Source organism: Tamandua tetradactyla, chromosome 5 (assembly GCF_023851605.1).
Source record: "Tamandua tetradactyla isolate mTamTet1 chromosome 5, mTamTet1.pri, whole genome shotgun sequence".
Taxonomy (NCBI): Eukaryota; Metazoa; Chordata; class Mammalia; order Pilosa; family Myrmecophagidae; genus Tamandua; species Tamandua tetradactyla.
The window spans coordinates 169,589,843-169,610,193 of NC_135331.1; the positions used below are offsets into that span (position 1 = coordinate 169,589,843).

At 38.2% G+C, this 20,351-nt stretch overlaps 1 protein-coding gene across 6 annotated transcripts; it reads left to right on the forward strand.

Annotated features, from left to right (window-relative positions):
• The first annotated feature begins 254 nt into the window (after nucleotides 1–254).
• On the forward strand, nucleotides 255–19,491 carry AMD1 (adenosylmethionine decarboxylase 1). Of its 6 annotated transcripts, none has more exons than XM_077162656.1 (9): nucleotides 255–684; nucleotides 12,198–12,284; nucleotides 13,607–13,733; nucleotides 14,638–14,740; nucleotides 16,254–16,296; nucleotides 16,383–16,527; nucleotides 16,640–16,732; nucleotides 16,815–16,970; nucleotides 17,355–19,491. In XM_077162656.1, exons 1-9 carry the CDS (start codon nucleotides 575–577, stop codon nucleotides 17,493–17,495), a joined length of 1,005 nt encoding a protein of 334 aa, XP_077018771.1. In that variant the 5' UTR covers nucleotides 255–574; the 3' UTR covers nucleotides 17,496–19,491. The 6 variants fall into 6 exon arrangements, with proteins under 6 accessions (XP_077018771.1, XP_077018775.1, XP_077018772.1 ...); XM_077162660.1 differs by lacking the exon at nucleotides 255–684 and adding an exon at nucleotides 900–956; XM_077162657.1 differs by lacking the exon at nucleotides 255–684 and adding an exon at nucleotides 963–1,106.
• The last annotated feature ends 860 nt before the right edge of the window (nucleotides 19,492–20,351 follow it).

Consider the following 20,351-nt stretch of genomic DNA (forward strand, 5'->3'; position numbering starts at 1 on the left):
CCCCACCCACTTTGCCTTCAACCCTTAGTTCGAAGTCACCAGCCGGACAACACAGCGCCGTCTCCCGCCCAAGGGACAGCACAAGCTCGAACCGCAACGCAGCGGGCAACAACCCGCGCTCCCTGCAGGCAGCCAGCCAGCCAGCCGCAGACCCGGCGGCAAGTGATTGACAGGCAGCTGCAGCTATGAGCGGCAGGGGTGGGATGTCATTCGTCACTTCCTGGCTTTTCGGGGTATATAAACTCGGTGCTCACGCAGCACCCTCGCTTACACAGTATGGCCGGCGACATTAGCTAGCGCTCGCTCTACTCTCTGTAACGGGGAAGCAGCGGACTACAAGAGACTGAACTGTATCTGCCTCTTATTTCCAACAGACTCACGTTCAACTTTCGCTCACAAAAAAGCCGGGGAAATTTTATTAATCCTTTTTTTAAAAAAAGTTAATATAAAATTATAGCAAAAAAAAAGGAACCTGAACTTTAGTAACACAGCTGGAACAATCCGCAGCGGCGGGAGAAAAGATTTAATTTAGTTGATTTTCTGTGGTTGTTGGTTGTTCGCTAGTCTCACAGTGATGGAAGCTGCACATTTTTTCGAAGGGACCGAGAAGCTGCTGGAGGTTTGGTTCTCCCGGCAGCAGCCCGACGCAAACCAAGGGTCTGGGGATCTTCGTACCATCCCGAGGTAGGTGCTCGGGGCTCTCCGCCCATTGATCCGGGTCTCCGGACTGTCGCCGCCGGGGAGGCACCAGACCCGGGCGGCGTGCGGCGACCGTTCGCGCAGACCTAAAGTGGGGATAGGTCCGCGGGCGCGGTCCTCGGCGGCCGCGGACGGCGTGCGCGATTTTGTGGGTTGCGGCCGTGGCCACGCGGGGCGGGACTGGCTCCTCCGCCGCCGTTGCCCGGCCGGGCGCTGCCCTGGGGGAGGGGAGGAGGTCGGCGGCGCCGCGTGCTCAGGTAACGTCCGCCGCGGGGCGTGGGGGGCGACGGGCGGCGCCGCCTGGGGTGGTTTTGTGGCCGGAGCCTCCCGACTGTCCCCTCCAGAGTTGGCGGTGCGTGGCCACTGGCCGGGACGCTTCGGGGGCCCCGCGGATTCCTTCTCGGCAGGTGTGGCCCGGCGGGCTTAGTCAGGCGCTAATTCGGGCGTGCTCGCTCCGGGCCGTGGAGGGAGGGAGGGAGGGAGCGGGTCTGAGCCGGACTCGCGCTTCCCGCCGGCGCCGAGGGGCTGGCGGAGCAGGCCTCCCGCCCGCGGGCCCCGCTGGCTGCGTGTGGCGCTCGGGCCGCGGGGATTGGGCGGGAGCGGTCGTGTCGCAGTCGCTGGGCCCCACCGCCTCCTTCGCGTGCTCTGCACCAAAGCCATTTCGGGGAGGGCGGCCGAGCGTTCCTGGCGCGTCTCTTGACCTTGGTTTGTATAACCTGTTACGGAGTCGGCGGGGATCTGGGAGAGCGGAGCGGAGGGAGGGTGGGGAGTGGAGTGAGATTTGCCTCTGTTTGTGGGACAGAGGCCCGTCTGCCCGGGACATAATACCTTTAATGCCTTTAAGCTTCAGCAAAGGGATCTTGGGGCCCCAGCCTCCAACCGCGGGCATTCACGCGAGATAGCTTCTGGGCAGATCGCGCAGAGAAGGAGAGGTCTTTATAGATATTCACACGCAAATAACTGTACAAGCCATAACGAAGATGCCTAGGCCTTGTTCCCAGCTCTGCTACCCTTAGCAAGCCCTTGCCTTTCTAGGCCCCACACCCAGTTCCCCCGGCTTCTCCGTGCACCAGTGCGGTGAGTGGCGGGGCGATTCATTGAGATTCGACGTCCAATGAGCTCCTGGGGCCGAGCGAGAGCCTGGCCCCAGGGTGTGGGCCAATGGGCGTTTTAGGAATGTTGGATTAGCCGGCCGCTCTCGCCCGACTGCAAGCAACTGGAGAAGGGACGGGAATCTAGGAGGACACGTGCTGCCAAGATTAAGACAAGGCACGTTGGGCAACCCAGTTTCTAGCGGTGTATCTTGAAGGATTCGTACTGTGATTGAAAAAGAATCATGTTAGCTAGTGTCACAGGTTTATTTTTTCAAGCTTTATGTGTCACTTAGGACGTTTAACAGCACTGGCTATGCCCACTTCTGGCACTTTATATTATAGGAAGAGGTTACTTTTCTCGTAACAAGTATGGGGAAGCTTAGTTCCTCCATTTCACAGAGGTGGAAAATTGCCTGGTGAGATTGATGGACATCTGACAAAACGATTGTGATCACGATTATTACCTTGAAAATCCTGACAAGAAATAACGGAGTAAAAACAGTCTTAGAAAACGAGTAACAAAAATTGTGTTCCTTGAAGAAAATGAGTGAAATAAGCCCAGGAAAACCAAAGGCAATTTAATAGGGAGCAGCAGTACTTCCTAGTATAAGAAAGTCTCATCATGCGATGAAATGATGCAGATTTAATGCTTTATGCACTAATAGGTTTTACTGAGATTTAAAGTGTACCTTGCATGTGATTTACTTTCTTGTTTTGAGTTTTTAATGTTTGAAAACTTCAGATAATAGAAATATGTCCCTTTTGCATCACAAAAGTTCAGATATCTTAAGAACACATTCATGAATTGGATTTTGTACATCCCTGAAGTAAGACGAATTTCGTTTAGGGAATCAAGATTTAGTTGCTACTCGTAGGGGCTTTAGTTTCTGAAAATAGGAGTGGTTGGGTAAGGGAACCAACTATCTTGCTGAAGCAATTTGAAATATTTTAGAAGAACTATTGCATTGCATTTTTCGCTGACTTCTTTTTTTGGTTTTTTAAAAATAGGTTCAAACTTAGAGAAGTTGCAATAATAGAAAGAACTCCTGTTTGCTCTATCTTCTTAATTCTATCGTTAAACATTTTTATGACGGTTGTTTTGTCCGTCTGTTTTTATGAATCAGTAAATACTTTTCCCAGCAGTTTGAATTCAGGTTGTTCACCAGTACATGGCACTTGTCATTCCTTTTGACTTTAGCCATTCTTTTGGGAGTATAGTAGTATATTTCCTTGATGACTAATGTTGAGCATCCTTTCATATGTTTATTGCTCTTTTTGATATCCTCTTTGATATGCTTATTCAACATCTTAATATCACCAATGAATTTTTTTTAGGCCAAACTCTAAATGAAAGGAACCTGTTGAGGTTCTCTTCATCAATCCACTTTTGTTTTGGGGCTTTCCCCTAACTTGAGAAACTTGAACTTTAGTTTTCAGAGCTTCGCAAGGTCCAGGAAGAGGAAGCCCTATCATCAGGGCCAAAGGTGGGGTATCCAGGAGATCTTTCCCCTAAACAATTGAGGTCTTCTGCCTCATATCCTATGCATGGGTATTGGTTCCATTCAAACGTAAGTAGGCTAATGGCTGTGGTTTAAAGACATACAGATTAAAGTAAACAAGTAAATCTATCTGTATGCTTGCTGTTTTCAAAAGACACGTAAGGATCTAAAAAAAATGAAGAAAAACAGATTGAGAAGATGCAGTTGTCCCAAGAGGGTATCACTACAGATGCTAAAGACATAAAGATGTCATTATAAAGATGACAAGGAAGTTATGGAAAAATTTCTAGAAAAATACCATTCTAAAACTGACTCAGAAAGTAGAAAATGTAAATAGTCTTATAACCATTACATAAATTGAATTGTTTATATTCCACAAAGAAAATTCCAGACCCACATGTTTTCAATGGAGTGTTTTACCAAGCTTTAAAGGAAAAATAACTGCCACTAAGTTGACAAAAAAGCAGATCCTTGCACAACTGAGGATGTGGGGGTAGAGGGAGGAGGGGTGGTGTGCAGAGAAACAAGAGTGATCTTTGGATCTTTTGGGAGTGATGGAGAGGGTTTGGGTGAGTTTTATGGATGTGTATGTCAAATCTTGTGGGTACCATGTAAATGAAGAGATGAGTACTTGACTTTAAAGTTATAAACACAGGTTAAAATAAATGGATGCATTCCTTCGATAAGCAGGATCTGATCTTTTTTTGCCTAGTAACTTCATCTTCTCAATGTTTCTCACCTTATATGGCTAGGTTGCCTTGCTTATGGAAATGGTGATCTAGTTATTGTTGGCATGTTTTATTGACTGTTACAAATCGAAGGAGAGTATGAAAGAAGTAATAGAAATTGGAAGCAGTGTGGGGGTTGAGGAATTTGTGCTATGAAAATTATTCCAGAGTTGAACCAAAAAAAAAACCCGTTTTAAAGTAAATATATTCCAGCAGAATTTGAGGAAGTGCAGTAATCTGCAAAAGAAAGTATGGTATGAAAAATCTGGATATTACCAGTAAAATGTCTAAATACAGATTTTTTTGTTGATAACATTTAAAATTATGTCAGTCTTAAGTACAGCTTGAATTTTCAAACTGATCACACCCATGCAACCCAGACTTAATCAAGGCAGTATAACTAGCCAGAACCTTATATATCACCTTCCAATCACTATCCTACTACCCCTCACCACCAAGGGTAGCCACTCTTCTGACTTCTAACACTGTAGATTAGCTGCCCTTATTTTTGAGTGTTATATAACATGGAATCATTGTATGGCCTCCTTTGCTCAAAAATAAGATTGTGCTTAATCCACATTTGTTATTTGAGCCTTTTCAATTAGTAGCTATAACAGCGCTGCTGTGAACATTATTGTGTGTGCCTTTAGTGAACAGTAAACAGTATGTATGCATTTCTTTAGATATTCAGGAGTAAGAATATAGGGTTATACGTATGTTCAACTTGAGCTAGAGACAGATTTCCCAAAGTGTGTGTGTTACAGTTTTAGTTTGCAAGCTGTCAGAATGTGATATACCAGAAACGGTATTCTTTTTAAAAAGGGAATTATTAAGTTGCAAGTGTACATGTTCTAAGGCTGTGAAAATGTCCATATTAAAGGAAGGATATAGAAATGTCCAATCTAAGGCATCCAGGAAAAGATAGCTTGGTTCAAGAAGGCTGATGACGTTCAGAGTCTCTCTCAACTGGAAAGGCACATGGTGAACATGATGAGGTCTGCTAGCTTTCTCGCCAAGCTTCTTGTTTCATGAAACTCCCCCAGGGACATATTCCTTCTTCATCTTCAGAGGTCTCTGGCTGTGTGGGCCCTAAAGCTTTTTCCAAAATGCTTCTTCTTTTAAAGGATTACAGTGAACTAATCAAGACCCACCTGAAATGGGTAGAGTCACATCTCCCTCTCATCAAAGGTTGATACCCACAATTGAATGTGTCACATCTCTGTGGAGATAAACTGATCGAGTTTGCGATTTACAGTGCTGAATAGGGATTAACAGAAAGGGCTGCCGCCACAAAATGGATCAAGATTAAAACATGGCTCTTCTAGGGTCTTTAATCCTTTCAAAACGGCACAGTGTGTGAACCGATTTGCAAGTTGTCTGTAGTGTATGAGAGTTTAGTTATTCTGTCTTTACCACACTTGGCATCATCTTTCATTTTAGTCATTGTTGTGGGTATTTAGTAGTATGTATTTCCCTGGTGGCTAATGGAGTTGAAGTGGAGCACCTTTTCATGTTTATTGCCTATTTGGCTATCTTATGAAGTGCTTGTTCAAATTTCTTAGCCCATTTTGCGTTTGTGCTGAATTTCAATCTGTGGGAGTTCTTTATATATTTTAGATGAATCCGTTGTTTTACAAATATCTTAACCCCCACTATATGGCTTTCATTTTCTTGATGGTATCTATTTTATAAACAGAAGTTTATTTTAAAGGCAGATCTAACTTTAAGCACCTCATCCACCACCAGTGTCTCATCCCAAGAGTGTTGCCTTGCAGCAATCAAACACTGGAGTTTTTTAATTACTATTTTTAATGATTGAAACTAAAATAAGTAAAATGGCAGCTTCTGGAAGAACCACTTACTTTTGCCCATCTTGTACCTCTCCTCGAGCTTGACCTTGGCCTTACTCAGGCCTTGAGTTTAAGAGGAGGGTCATTGAAGCTGTACTCTTTGACAGTGGTTTTATCCAATGGAATAACCACAGAGTACAGTGTGGGCATGAGGTGACTGTAATTATAAACTTTCACGAAATATTGGATCTTTAATCTTGGTGGTTTTCTTCTTGCCAGTGGCAGCTATCACTTTGTGGAGATAGCAGTCAGATTCCAGTCACGGAGCATGACTGTAGCAGGGTGGGGTGGTCTGAGTTATGACCCCCTCATCAGCGTTGTTCACAGTGATGGCTTTGCAGGGCCAGGACAAGCAAGCACCACCTTCTTGGGTTTCATGAACATGCCGGTTTGATCAGCAACCACCAGAGGACCTATAGCAGAAAGGAAAATTCTAATGAAGTCCTACCAGTATTTTCTCTTTAATGGTTAGCAGTTTTTAATATATTAAGAAATCTTTATCCTATGGTCAATGAAGATCTCTCTTTTTAAAAAACATTTTAGTTTACCTTTCATATTGAGATCTATTATCCATGTGGAATAGATTTGTGGTACAGGGTATAGACTGCATTTAAGCAACAATTGGTTCATCTCTCCAAGCCAAACTGGAACCCTCCTTCTGAATGTTCAGGTGTTCTGCTCAACATTTCCCACTGTCCTGAAGACCATTTAATATAATGTACCTTGAATGTAATCCTAAAAAAATTACATAATATTAAAAGTTTTGCACTAATTTCTCAAGGAAGAGAAAGCATCACACACACTCCCCCCTCCCCCACCTTGGGTGGTTTGGGTTAAAGAAAACTGTTCAGTATGATAGAGAAAACTTTTACGGTTTGTGTATATTCAGATGACTAAAGAAACTGATCTAGACAGATTTCTAAAACTGACTTATTTTCACCCAGTGTTTAAAGTTGAAATATTAAAGTGCAAATTCCTCAGCTTTCTTTGTTTTTGTTTTGTTTTGTTTTGCATGGGCAGGCACCGGGAATCAAACCCGGTCTCTGGTATGGCGAGAATTCTGCCATTGAGCCACTGTCATACCACCTATTAGCCTCAGCTTTTTTTAAAGAAAATTTTCCAATATAAAATATGGTATGCCATTACTGTGTTACTGTTTTTTTGCATTATTATGCTATTCCTATTGCTAGATCATTCAGGATGCTCTATCTTGATTTTAGTATTTTTAATACTCTGTAAACTAAACAAATCAAGATTTCTCAGCCTGGACAATTTGACATTTGGGGTAGGATAATTCTTTGTGGGAGTCTGTCCATTAGTTGAACATTGTTAAATAGCATCCTTGGCCACTACAAGGATGGTATTACCCCACTACATATGAGCGACTGTCCCCTCCAAACAAAAATGTCTCCAGACATGGCCAAACATATGGGTGGTAAAGCCATCCCCTGTTGAAAACCATTAGTTGTGTCAATAAGGAAGTGACAGTTAAGCTCAGAAAAAAAAAATAATTCAAATCAGGAAATATTTTCAGTCTATCTATGAATTTCTTCTGGTGTGTGTGTGTTTTGTATTGACCTTTTACCCTTTTTCTTTTTCTTACTTACATTATTGAAATTGATAGAACCTCCAGTTCAGTGTTGAATGCAAATGGTGGTAGTAAGCACCCTTGTCTTCTTGTTCTTGATCCCGAAAGAGATTTCTGTCTCTCTCTCTCTCAGAAGGACATTTTTAGTAATGTATTGAAAGATTGGGACAGAGTAGACTGATTTCAGGTGTGGTTAGGTTCAGGGACTCTAATGCCTTCAGGCTCTGCGTCTCTGCTTTCATCCTTCTAAGGCAGAGTCTTCTTTCATTTTTAGGCAAATGGCCACAGCAATTCCAGGCATTCAGTCTTCCAAGTTAGCAACCTTGTCCAGAGGAAAGTGCTTCTTTTCTAATATTTCCAGCAATGATGCTCTTTGGTTAATGGGTCCAACTTGGGTAACTTGCTCATTCCTGAACATTGTGATTAGTGTGCCAAATCTGTCTTTTGTCTGCCTCTGGGAGATGAGTGGCAAGGTCTGCATTTGAACCACATGAAGGTATTTTCTGAAAAGAAAATGGGGTGTTAACTGAAAAGGGAATGGAAGCTTGGTAAGCAGACACAACAGCATCTACCAAATAATTGTAACATGTTTGAATAGCTTTAAAATATTTTCCAATTGTTAGGTCATGTTTTGTAATCCTGTAATAGTAACATGTACCAAACCTCTTATCTCTTATAGTTTATGCTTTATTGAACCCTTCTGTGTTATAAAAATAATAAAAGTGGTAAAGGTTGCCAAATAAATCAATTTTGTAAAATGATTCCTACTATGGACTAGTGTTCCTCAGTTACTGTGTAAAATATTTGGGAACAAAACACAAATAACCTTCCACCATTACTCATCTTGATATGACATATCTAACTTTGAAACCATAGCACTTTAGTGTGGAAAATGTCTCAGTTCCTATATATAAAGCACTTTGTCTTTTCCAAAACATGAATTTAGATAGAAAGCAAGGTACAGTAAACCTTTCCTCTAAATCAGGACTCAGCAAAATTTTTCATGTAGAGCTGACGGTAAAAATTTTGGTTTTGCAAGGCAGACCGTCTGTCTGAACTACTCAAGTCTGTCCTTACAGGGAAAAGGCAGCCAACAAACCATATATAAATGAATGGGTGGGGCTGGATTCCAAAAAAAACTTTATTTACGAAAGTAGGCTAACCTCCAGAAATTTCGGTGGAAAATATGATAAAATAATTTACTGAAATTTTAGCTGAGGGTTGGTTTCCACTTTTCTCTTGTTGCATACTATATTGTTTTCTCTCTCTGTTTTTCTTTTTCTATTACATCTTTTTCCTTTTTTTTTTTTTTTAAATTTTTGGCTTAGCGTGGCAACTCTCAGGATTAATCACTTGGCTGATAGACCATCCAACTATTTTTATTCAATGATTTAGGAAAAATCCTATTTGAGGGTTTTTATTAGGTGAGAAAGGATTAAAGCTGCAGAGTTTATAAACTAATGGTAAATGAGTACAAGAGTTCTGGTTTTGGTCAAGGTATGGTGACCGCACGCCACCCTGACTCTTACATTAGTCCATTAGTTCTTAAATGGAACTAATATGTCAGAATGTGTGGAGCAGCTATCTAAAGACTCTGAAAAGTAAATGTTAACAGGTGGATTGGAAAAGGAAACCAGAACTCAAAATATCACTGAACTGGTGGTGAATTTCCTGTTTCCTTTCTTTATCACCTGTCCTGGTCTCAAAGGCATCCGGAAATCCGAACTGGGTACCAGATGTAGACAGAAAGAACTCCAAGAGAAGCCCTCTATTTTTAGTCTCAAAGAGGGAAAGGGGGAGGAGGGGCTTTGGGTTAGAGAGAGTGAGAGGAAATCCCTCTTTTGTTTTATTTTTGTTTTTTTCTGTTCTCTCCTGTGCTGTTGGTGGCAGCTGGCCAGGTGCTTAAAAAGGGGGAAGGAAACTTTGTCTTTAACCAGAAGAACTGTAGTGTCAAGAGCAAGGAGCATCATAGGTACCCTTTTGCTTTTCTAACCAGAGGATCAATAAGGCTGTGTCCTCCTGAGAGCCAGAAAAGGTCAGAGAGATGATGGGGAAGAGGGAATCAAAGAAAGTTATCCATAAATGTGTGGCTGAACACCCCCAAGCTGTTCATTTATAAATCTGATTCTTAACAGCATGTGCCCACCAGGTGGCATATAAGTGAGAAAGACCTGAATAGTAATAGAAGATATAAAAGAAACAAATGGAAATTTTAGAACTGAAAAAATACAGTACTTGGAATAAAATTTTACTGGATGGATGTTAGTAGAATGGAGAAGACAGGAAAGAGGCAGTGAACTTTTGAAGATCAGTAGAAATTACCCAATCTGAACAACGTCGGGGAAAAAAGATGGGGTCGAGGGAGACTGGGACAATACTAAATGTAACATTCCCAGGTTAACAGATTCCCAGGAATGAGGTGAGTGTTGCATACATTTATTTGAAAAAATAATCCACATCATTATGAGTGTGTTCTATAGCAAATTATTTTGCAGTAAAATGAGTAAGCGTCATTTAGGTAGGAAATTAGAGTGAGATGGCATTACAGGTGAAATATATAACACACCTGTTGTTAACAGAGTAATTCCGTTAAATGAATCTATAAGTTTATCTTTTCAAGGACTTGTCCTGTAAATATCCCAACTATTATGATAAAAGTAAAAAACAGTAGAGGATTGTGTAACAGAAATTTTAGATTTTAAAATTTAAGACTTTATGGTTTTCCAGTAAGTCTGAAAAATCTAATCAAGAATAATTATCCCCAGATTGAACAAATATTTGAGGGCCTTTTATGTTATGAACTGGCCTAGGCATTGGGGGTATTTTAACAGTGGTGAATTTTTAAACATGTAGTCTCTAACCACATGAAATGACGGTTATGGGATTGACATGAATACCAAAATTGCCACACCAGTAAAATGCTTGGTTAAGCCCTGTGAGCTTTAAAGCCTTTTAATGATGGACTTGTTCTTTGGATGTGAGGTGGGAAATTTTGAGGTGAAATGTGTGGGATAAGTAGGACTTAACTAGGTAGAACGATAACATTCCAGTATCCAGAATAGTTATAGTTTACTTATGTTGTCCTGGCAGAATTTTAATGTCTTTCTCAAGTGGCCTGGTTTGGGTATCCCTGTTTCTAGGAAGAGAGGATACATTTGGAAAGTCCCACTGTTGGGACTGGAGTGCAGAAAATGGGGTTATATTTAATTACCTATATAGCCAGCAGTATGTTTGATCAAACTGGATTTTTCTTGTTTCTAGATAATTGTTTTTGTTATAAAATTGTCTTGAGTCAGGCAAAGTCAGGGAGAATACCAGGAAGGTCTGAAGATCAGAAGAGCTTTTTTCCCTGGATAGAGGGTAAAATAGGATCTTTCTGAAATGAGGGAACAGCATTATTTAGGTGTGATTTGGGGCCATCGAGAATAGTACACCTTTGTTATGGGAAATACCAAAGGTTTAGAGGATATCATCCAGGAACAGGGGGCAAAGACTAGCCAAGTTCTTTATTAAATTTATTTGCCCATTTAAAATTATCTTTATATTTATAGTGGGCACACTAATGAAAAGAAGTACCTTCTTAGGAAGTAAGGTAAATTAAGACTAATTTATTTAGTCTTGATACAACTTCATTTTGCCTACCTCTGCACTGCCTGCCTGTAGTGTAGATTTTACACTTTTTTGAAATGGTCATTTTCCCATCACTTTAGAGAGCTGTAATAGCATTTCCAAAATATAATGGATGTACTTGTACTGTTGAATTTCCAAAGGTAATTCTTATTCGGGCGTGTTGTTTGTTTGTTTGTGACATGATCACAGGAAATAGTGTCTGCTTTTGTTATTGCAAATATTTTTCTTTAGTTATTACATGACTTTTTAGTTTTGTTGATGTTTTTAGAAAGAAATAATTATCATTAGGACAGATGAACACAAAAATCACCTTTTATCCCATTGTCCTGTAGTTAGCACCTTAAAATGCCTATGCAGATGTATTACAATTTATTATTGGTTGTGTTTGATTTTCAGCAAATATTGTCTTGTGAAAGGCAGACATGGATGTATGTAAATATTTATTACATGATTTTCTTAGCATACATTTCTAAAAGATACTCAGTGAAAAGTTATGGGTGATGTTTACAGTTTTGTTTAAAAACGTTAATACTCAAAACAGCCATCTACAAAGAGAAGGTTGGGGAGAACCATCAGTGAGCAGTTAAACTGGCATTATCACGAATAAATCTGCCAGTCTTATTGGTAAAAAATGATGCTTTTTCTTAAAAATTGTATTTCTTTTAGAAATGTTGAAAATTTTGCTAATTTGTTAAACTAGCTCATTTGAATTTTTTTTAATCACTTGAGAGCTAATTATTTTCATTGGCTTATGGGTGCTTTTGAATTTCTTCTGTGAAATGGCTTACTCGTTTTTGTCTGTTTCTATTAGGGGTTTTTCTTAGAGACTTGAAAGATGTACAGCATAATTTCCTATTTTCAAGTTTGCTTTTAAAATTTTTTGATATTTGTATAGTAAGATAAATCTGTCTTTTATCCAGTGGAAATGTCAACATAGACTTGCAGTCAAAACTAATGTTGGTATGCCACAGAAGCTGGAACAACACAAAGAATGCCAATAAATATAAAATATGCAGTCTTTTTAGAAAACTTCTCTGTGTGAGAGATTTATAATTGTGAAAGTAAACAAATAGTATTATGAATTGAATTGTCTTTTTTTTTTTAAATAGATCTGAGTGGGACATACTTTTGAAGGATGTGCAATGTTCAATCATAAGTGTGACAAAAACTGACAAGCAGGAAGCTTATGTACTCAGGTAGGTGTTGTCAAGCAAGTATTAGACTTGCTCACCTGGAATATCAAGGTTTTCTTCTCAGTTTTTTAAAGTTCTACAATGAGTTTTATCTTTTTTAAAAATTTAACAAGTAAATATTTTTCTAATTAGTCTTTGTTTATACTGTTTTAATTGAACATGAATCAACTTTTATCTATTGTGCTTTTCTTATACCTTAAAAATGGTTGTGTTGCCCAGATATGCTATAATTATTGTCTGATTTTTTTAAGTGTCAGCTACTAGAAAAGTAAAAATAAAATGTAAAAAATAGAAGTAAAATAAAATGTTTGCTTCAGATGTCCCTAGGCAGAAGACTTTAAAGCCATACCTAATAGCTCTGCAAGCTGTTGCTATCTTTACCTCCTTGTAGTTAGTAGGGAGTGTCTGCAAAGGATAAAATGGCATTGTACCTCTACCCCAAGCCTAGATGGAGACCCCTTCCTTATAGCACCATCTCTCAATATCAGAAATTCTGGCAAGGTAAAAATTAGCTTCATCGTACAAATAGGGTCACTGTATTGAATATACAAAAGAAAACAGCCATTCAGCCTTTATACACAGTTGTAAAGTTTATTTTTCAATAATACTTAGAATGTTTACAGTATATATTGTGGTTTTTGAGGGCTGCTGGATTGAACAAATTACATAAGGTCCCTGATCTTTATTGAGCTTTGTGTTTAGTATCTATAGACATTTATTAAATGCTTACCATGTGCCAGGCCCTGGGGTTATAATGATAAGTAAAAATAAGCATCCCTGTGTTCTTATTTGTCTTGTGGAGGAAGTAATGATGTGATTTCAGAAATAGCAGTGAGAGTGGTGCAAGATGACAAATTATGGATTTAGTAAGTAGTATTAGGTATTTATGAGAGCACAAGCAAACAATTTAATGTATAGTCAGCCATCTGAAAAGTTTTATATCTAAATACGTGAATACCTTGCCCTATCCCAAAAAAAGGCATAGAAGATCTTCCAGCATCTTAAGATGCTAGCATCCTACCATACTGATAAACATGCTTTGTCACTTGTGAGGAGAAAGTTTAGTCATAAAAAAGGGTTTGTGTAATGAGATAATAATGCTTTATACCAAATTCAGGGTCTTTTCCGTGGGGCTTAAGAACTTTAAACTGATTGTTGTATAATAGAAGAGGAAGAATAGTGTAGCCAAATTTTTGCTTTCTCGAGATCTTAACAATTAGGAATACTAGCCAAAAATCATGTTGTAGATGGTAATTCAAAATTAGATTGATGCATCCTCAGTTGTACATAAATGTAACGTTGATGTGGCTTTTTTTCATCTGCAGTGAGAGTAGCATGTTTGTCTCCAAGAGACGTTTCATTTTGAAGACATGTGGTACCACCCTCTTACTGAAAGCACTGGTTCCCCTGTTGAAGCTTGCTAGGGATTACAGTGGGTTTGACTCAATTCAAGTAAGTAAACGAAAACCATTATTCATTCTTTTGGGGGACAGTAAATGTGAGGATGCTTTTTTTTTTTTTTTTTTTTTTAAGGAAAGACAGAGAGAAGGAAGGAAGGATAGAAGGAAGGAAGGAAGGAAGAAAGGGAAACATTTTTAAACATTTTCTTGTTTTATTGTATTCTGTTTCTCCGTTTTTGTTACATGGGCTGGGGCCGGGAATCGAACCGAGGTCCTCCGGCATAGCAGGCAAGCACTTTGCCCGCTGAGCCACCGCGGCCCGCCCAAGGATGCTTTTTTGTGATAATGAACCACATTATGTTCAAGAGCGAAGTTTTTTAAGGGGAAAGTATTGAGTTGATTCTGATAACTTTAAAAATTGTTTCTATTTATGGTATAATTGTTCTAATGAGCAGTTGTCCCACAAAAATTTTCTCTTAAATACCTATTTAAAAGCCCAGATTAGTAGCTCTATTACTCTACAAAGAAATATTTTACTTTGTCTCTGCAGTTGTGACCCATCATCAATAAAATTAGGCATTTTTAGTTTCTGTACACTTATAGCATTGAGACATCTTTTTCTTATTGCTCTGTGCCAGACTAACTCATAAATAAGGTCTGAAACTGCCCTTATCTTCTAACATGGTAGCCCTCATTTTTGTTGGTGTTAGAACAAGAAGTTCATTCATTTAGCACATTGAAGTAAAAATGTTATTCTGTATTCCAGAAAAATAAATATTGCAATATTGTACATGTATATTAATGTACAACTACTAGAATCAACTCAAGTAGCTAGAAGTACAGCATGGTGAAAAAGATTTGTAGAGTTAGGATTTTGAGTTTGCTTTGCTGATACACATGTGCAGAAAACAGTTGTTTAGTGTAATTGTCTTATGTTATTCATCTATCTTTTTTAGAGCTTCTTTTATTCTCGTAAGAATTTCATGAAGCCTTCTCACCAAGGGTACCCACACCGGAATTTCCAGGAAGAAATAGAGTTTCTTAATGCAATTTTCCCAAGTAAGTCAAATAAATGGAATTGACATGTGTTTTTGTTTCTAAAGTTGCAGGATAAAGAAAGCCAATGCTGATACCATGACCTTTTTAAAATAGTGTACAATGTAGTAAAAAGAACAGTGAGTGACAGACAAACCCTTTTATCCCTGACTCCCCATTTCCCAATAAGTTCCCTTCCCCAGAAATGGCTCTTTCTACTAACCAATTTTCTTGTACACCCTTTTAGAGATCTTTTATATGTATCTATGCAAATGTAGCAGCTACATGAATACTCTTTCATCCTTTGATTCTTTTTTTTTGTTTGCATGGGCAGCACCAGGAATCGAACCTGGGTCTCCAGCATGGCAGGCGAGATCTCTGCCTACTGAGCCACTGTGGTCCGCCCCATCCTTTGCTTTTTAAACTTTATCTTGGATGTCTTTATCAGTATAATAGTAATCTTTTCAGTGACATTCAATTTGGAATATTCAGAACTTACAAAGACTTAAAATCATCAATCTTTTAAAAAATGAGTTTAGTATGATCTTAACTTCATAGAAATCAGTTTAAAAATTTTTTTTGTACAAAATTGCAAATCTTGTGTGTGCATACATGCGTGCAAAAATATGTGAATTGTTCTGAGTTCAGTGCTTTTGAATGTGATGCATTAAAAAGATCAAGGATTTGATCACCAAATCACCTGTCATGTTCATCTAGCCAGTTATTCTAATTTATGCCTCATTCAGTAATTTTCAACATATGGATCATATATCTTGAATAGTATAAAGAAGGTTATGAGTCTCTACTTTGAAAAGAATGCTCAATGACTCCCTGGATTCTACTCATTCTGTACAGACATTGAACTGGCTTAAACTTATATAATGATTACACTATATTATCATAGTATTGTTTGAACCAGAGTGCAAATTTTTCTGACATACCTGTTATTTATAGGGCCTTTCCTTTTTTATAAATTGAGCTTAATGCAGGGATCAAAGCTTTAACCTGATCTCACACTTTATTTAAACCTAGGATGATTTAATAAGTTATCTCAGTCAGGCACAGGCATGATTTTTTTAGAACTCCTAAAAAATAAAGAGAAAAATTTACATTCAGTAAGAGTATCTGTTATTATCTACTGTCATTTACTGTGATAATGAAGCTTTGAAATAATGTGGGAAGGAAAGAAGCATAAAATGACTTGCATTTACTTGGGAAAAGAGGTAAATGGGTGACCAAATTCCATTTCCTAAAGGAGTTTGAAGGAAAGGTGAGTTCCTCAGTACCACTTAGGCTATGGCCCTCTGGCTGAAGTGTATCTCTAAATTTCAGCCAGTATATATTTTTAAAAGAGTAAGGGTTGGGAATCTTGTCTACCTGTGAATTCATATACTTAGTTATTTTAATAGTCTACTTAAATTTGCCTTCACTCATGTTTCTCATGGGTGGCAAATAGTCTGTCCTGCTTGTTGAAAGGGTGGTAATAAGCCATCTTGTTAAAATAAATGTTACTTATTTTACATTTTCTTCTCAACAGACGGAGCAGCATATTGTATGGGACGGATGAATTCTGACTGTTGGTATGTGACACAGTGTTGTGAAATTTTTAGTTTTATGTGATTTTAAGCTCAATTGTCATGTTTAGAAACTTTTTACTTTTATGTAGGTACTTGTATACTCTGGATTTCCCAGAGAGTCGTGTAATCAGTCAGCCAGATCAAACCCTGGAAATTCTGATGAGTGAGCTTGACCCAGCAGTTATGGACCAGTTCTACATGAAAGATGGTGTTACTGCAAAGGATGTCACTCGTGTAAGCATTTCAAAAATAATTATTTGCTGAATTCTTCTGCGTGAATGACTAAATTGTTTGTCAGTTTGTCGTTTCCTTTGTTTTTAATTCAGTCTTTTGCCTTTTCTTCCAGGAGAGTGGAATTCGTGACCTGATACCAGGTTCTGTCATTGATGCCACACTGTTCAATCCTTGTGGGTATTCAATGAATGGAATGAAATCAGATGTGAGTAATCATATCTTGCCTCAGTAATTATGTAAAGTTTTAACGTACCTTTTCTGTTATTAACACAAAACTCTTTCTCAAGGGAACTTATTGGACTATTCACATCACTCCAGAACCAGAATTTTCTTATGTTAGCTTTGAAACAAACTTAAGTCAGACCTCCTATGATGAACTGATCAGGAAAGTTGTGGAAGTCTTCAAGCCAGGAAAATTCGTGACCACCTTGTTTGTAAATCAGGTAATTTGCTTAATTGACAATAAAATCTTCTAGGAAATCAGGATAACAAGGCATTACATTCATTCTTTGGTGGTACTACTAGTTGAGGTTACTGATAAATTTGAGGTTTATGTGTTTAATTAAACTTCTATCAGTCCTTGCTTTATAAACAGCCCCCAAGTATGGGCTCCTGTTGTCCTAGTTATTTTCCCTGTTGTCAGGCTTGAGGGTTGGAAGTGACATCAAAGAGGTCCAATATCTGTGCAGCCCCTAAGAAGCCAGCTAAAATACTCAAATGTCACAGTTTTGCTAAAATAGAAATCTTTAATATTTATGCATGATTAATTTGTTTGAAACTATGTAAACACATTGCAAGTACTAATGGTTATTTACATTTTTCCCCAGAGTTCTAAATGTCGCACAGTGCTTTCTTCACCCCAGAAGATTGAAGGTTTTAAACGTCTTGATTGTCAGAGTGCTATGTTCAATGATTACAACTTTGTCTTTACCAGTTTTGCTAAGAATCAGCAACAACAGCAAAGTTGATTAAGAAAAATGAAGAAAAAACGAAAAAAGAAAACACTCATAGAAGAAGGTGGTGGCTGCTTTCTAGATATTGATACCAGGGGCCATGCTTTCCATAACCACCACCTTGTAGTTGCAGGAAGCCCTAGTTGTAATCATAGTGTAATCACTTTGAATTGTTGTATGCATTATTATATCAAGGAATTAGGTATCTTGCATGAATGCTCTTTTCTGTGTTTAGGTATTCTATGCCACTCTTGCTGTGAAATTGAAGTGCATGTAGAAAAACCCTTTTACTGTATGAAACTTTACAACACTTGTGAAAACAATTCAATTTGGTTTATGCACAGTATAATATTTCTCCAGGTATCATCCAAAATTCCCCACAGACAAGGCTTTCGTCCTCATTAGGGGTTGACCTCAGCCTAACCATCTGGGACTGTTCTATTAAATTGCTGCCTGAATTTTACATCCAGTTACCTCCAGTTTCTAGGACATATTCTCTACTACTGTTATTGAAACCACTTTCTACTTCATACAGATGTTTTTTGCAACAGCAATTAAAGTTTTTCTTCCACAAGTCAAGTCCTCTTAAGAAAATGATTGCAGTTATTCATTTTGTGAATTATTTTAAGATTATTCCCTCCATTTGTAGTCCTTACCATGGAGTTCCTTCCCCTCAGCCCTACCCCCCCACCCCCCACCCCCCACCCCCCCAATAAAGCAATACACTTACACTGTGGGTTTATAGTAACCTTATACCCCAGAGGGGAAGGGGTAGTGGACCCTGGTTCCAGTTTTCATTAAAGGTGAAATGAATTTGGTCTCCTTTTTTGGGGCAGGTGGTAACTAAGTATTATAGCTTGAGATTAGAGTGCATGGGCAGAACTGTATGGAAATCTTAAACCTTGCCATGTTCCCTAGTAAATCAGTAAATAAGGTTAGCTTATCATCAGCACCGTGCCTTTACTAACTTGCTAAGTATAAATGGTGTTTATCACAAAACTTACTAGCAGGGCAGTTTAGCTTAAAAGTTGTCCTGAAATTCAGGTAAGTGAAGTCAGCTAGGATCGCTCACTTTTAACTTTTACTTTAGCAACCATTACCACTGATTTCCATTAATAGTACACAGAAAGCTTTGGTTCAAAGCAGAATCGGTCTTTTCTCTCCTGGACTTAAAGTTCTGTAACTTTGAGATGCATGTAATAGTGTTCTGATTTCATCTGCTCTTCTCACTGGTGTTCCTTTCACCACGATTTGATAGGATAAACAGAGTGGCTGCTTGAAATGATAGCTGCCCAGGTTATTCAAGCTTTCAGAGAAAAGCAGAATGCTGTTTATAAAACATAACATGAAATTCCAAAATAGTAAATAGGAAATGACAACAAATATAGACTGTCAGGAGTGTAGGCATCTTTTTTTAAAAAGCAGATTCTGTGGAATTTAAGCATCTGAGAGAACAGTGAAGCTAACAAAATTTCCTATTTTTTGTCTATTTTTTATTCTTTTCTGGATTGCTGCCATGGTGTTGTTCCTTCCATATTTATAGATGAAACACCTTTTTTTAGAGGTTTCTAAACAAAATCTAACTTGGTTTGAAACCAAAGTGGCTGGAACACTGTTTTGACATTTTAAGCACGTTGAAAGTGTCATTAAAGAAGCATTCAGTCAGTGTGTATTCAGTTTGATCCTGTAAGTAGTATAGCACCTGATGTTTTGGTTTCTTGAGGACCAATACTCACAGTGGATTTTGTTCTTGAACAGTATCCCAGCAAATTTGTTGATATTGTTGGCTTGAGGTCTGGTTTTTTAAAAAGTAGAATTCTGCCTAATGTTGATAAAGTGCACAAATTTGTCTAGAAAATGAAAACTGTAGATGGATACTATTCTAAATAGAGTGATAGAGGAGGGGAAGTTTTGGTGCCATAAATTCTCCCTTCATGGTGTTGGATTTAAATCAGTTGAAATGTATTTCTGTACCACGATTTATGCTTCAATAAAAGTTTGCTTAATTCATTGTCTAGTAACATTCAAACACTTTTCTGTCGACATTCTCAAAATAATATACATGGCCAAATCTTTTAAACCTAAAGTTTTTATAATTGAGGAAACTGATTTATTTTCTGAAATTCGTGACAGGTTTATTATGAAGACAAAATCTTGGAAAGAATGTATGATGAATTGGCATTCAGGTATCAACATCAAAAACAAAACTCCATCACAGTTGTAGGATTATAAAAAAAAATCACGAAGAATTCCCCTACATACCCCATACCCCCAAACAGTTTTCATTTTATTATTTTTGCATTAGTATGGTACATTTGTTCAAATTGAACCTGTGTTATTAAATTAAAGCCCATAGTTTAGGGTTCCCTTTTTTATTTAAAAAAACATTTATTATAATTAAATATAACAGCTGGCTGATTTTTATTCAGGCTTCAACATTTGTTACTCATCTTCATTACTGAATGTAAAAATAGTACATTCATTTTGACGTATGTATATATATATAATAGGATATCAAAGGGAGAGAAGTAGAGAAAGGGGTATCATAAGAAACAGGATCAGAGTATGCATTTATGGGTTAAAGAAAGAGTTTTGACGGGAGAAGGTTACAAGCTTGATTATTTTGCCATGCGGGTCCATAATTCATTTCAATGCTTCCCCTGCCTGAATCCCAACTTGTAAGCAATAGAAACTGTCCGTTCTCTTTTTTAAAGAGAATACATAAGCTCTTTGTTCTTTTGCCCTTACATGGGTATGGTTTAGTGCTTTTTGGTGGGGGTTTTGTTTTTTACTTGGTAAAATTTCAGAACTCATTTATAATAAAATTTGCATCTTCTGATTTTTCTCAATGGAATTAACTTCATTTAAAAT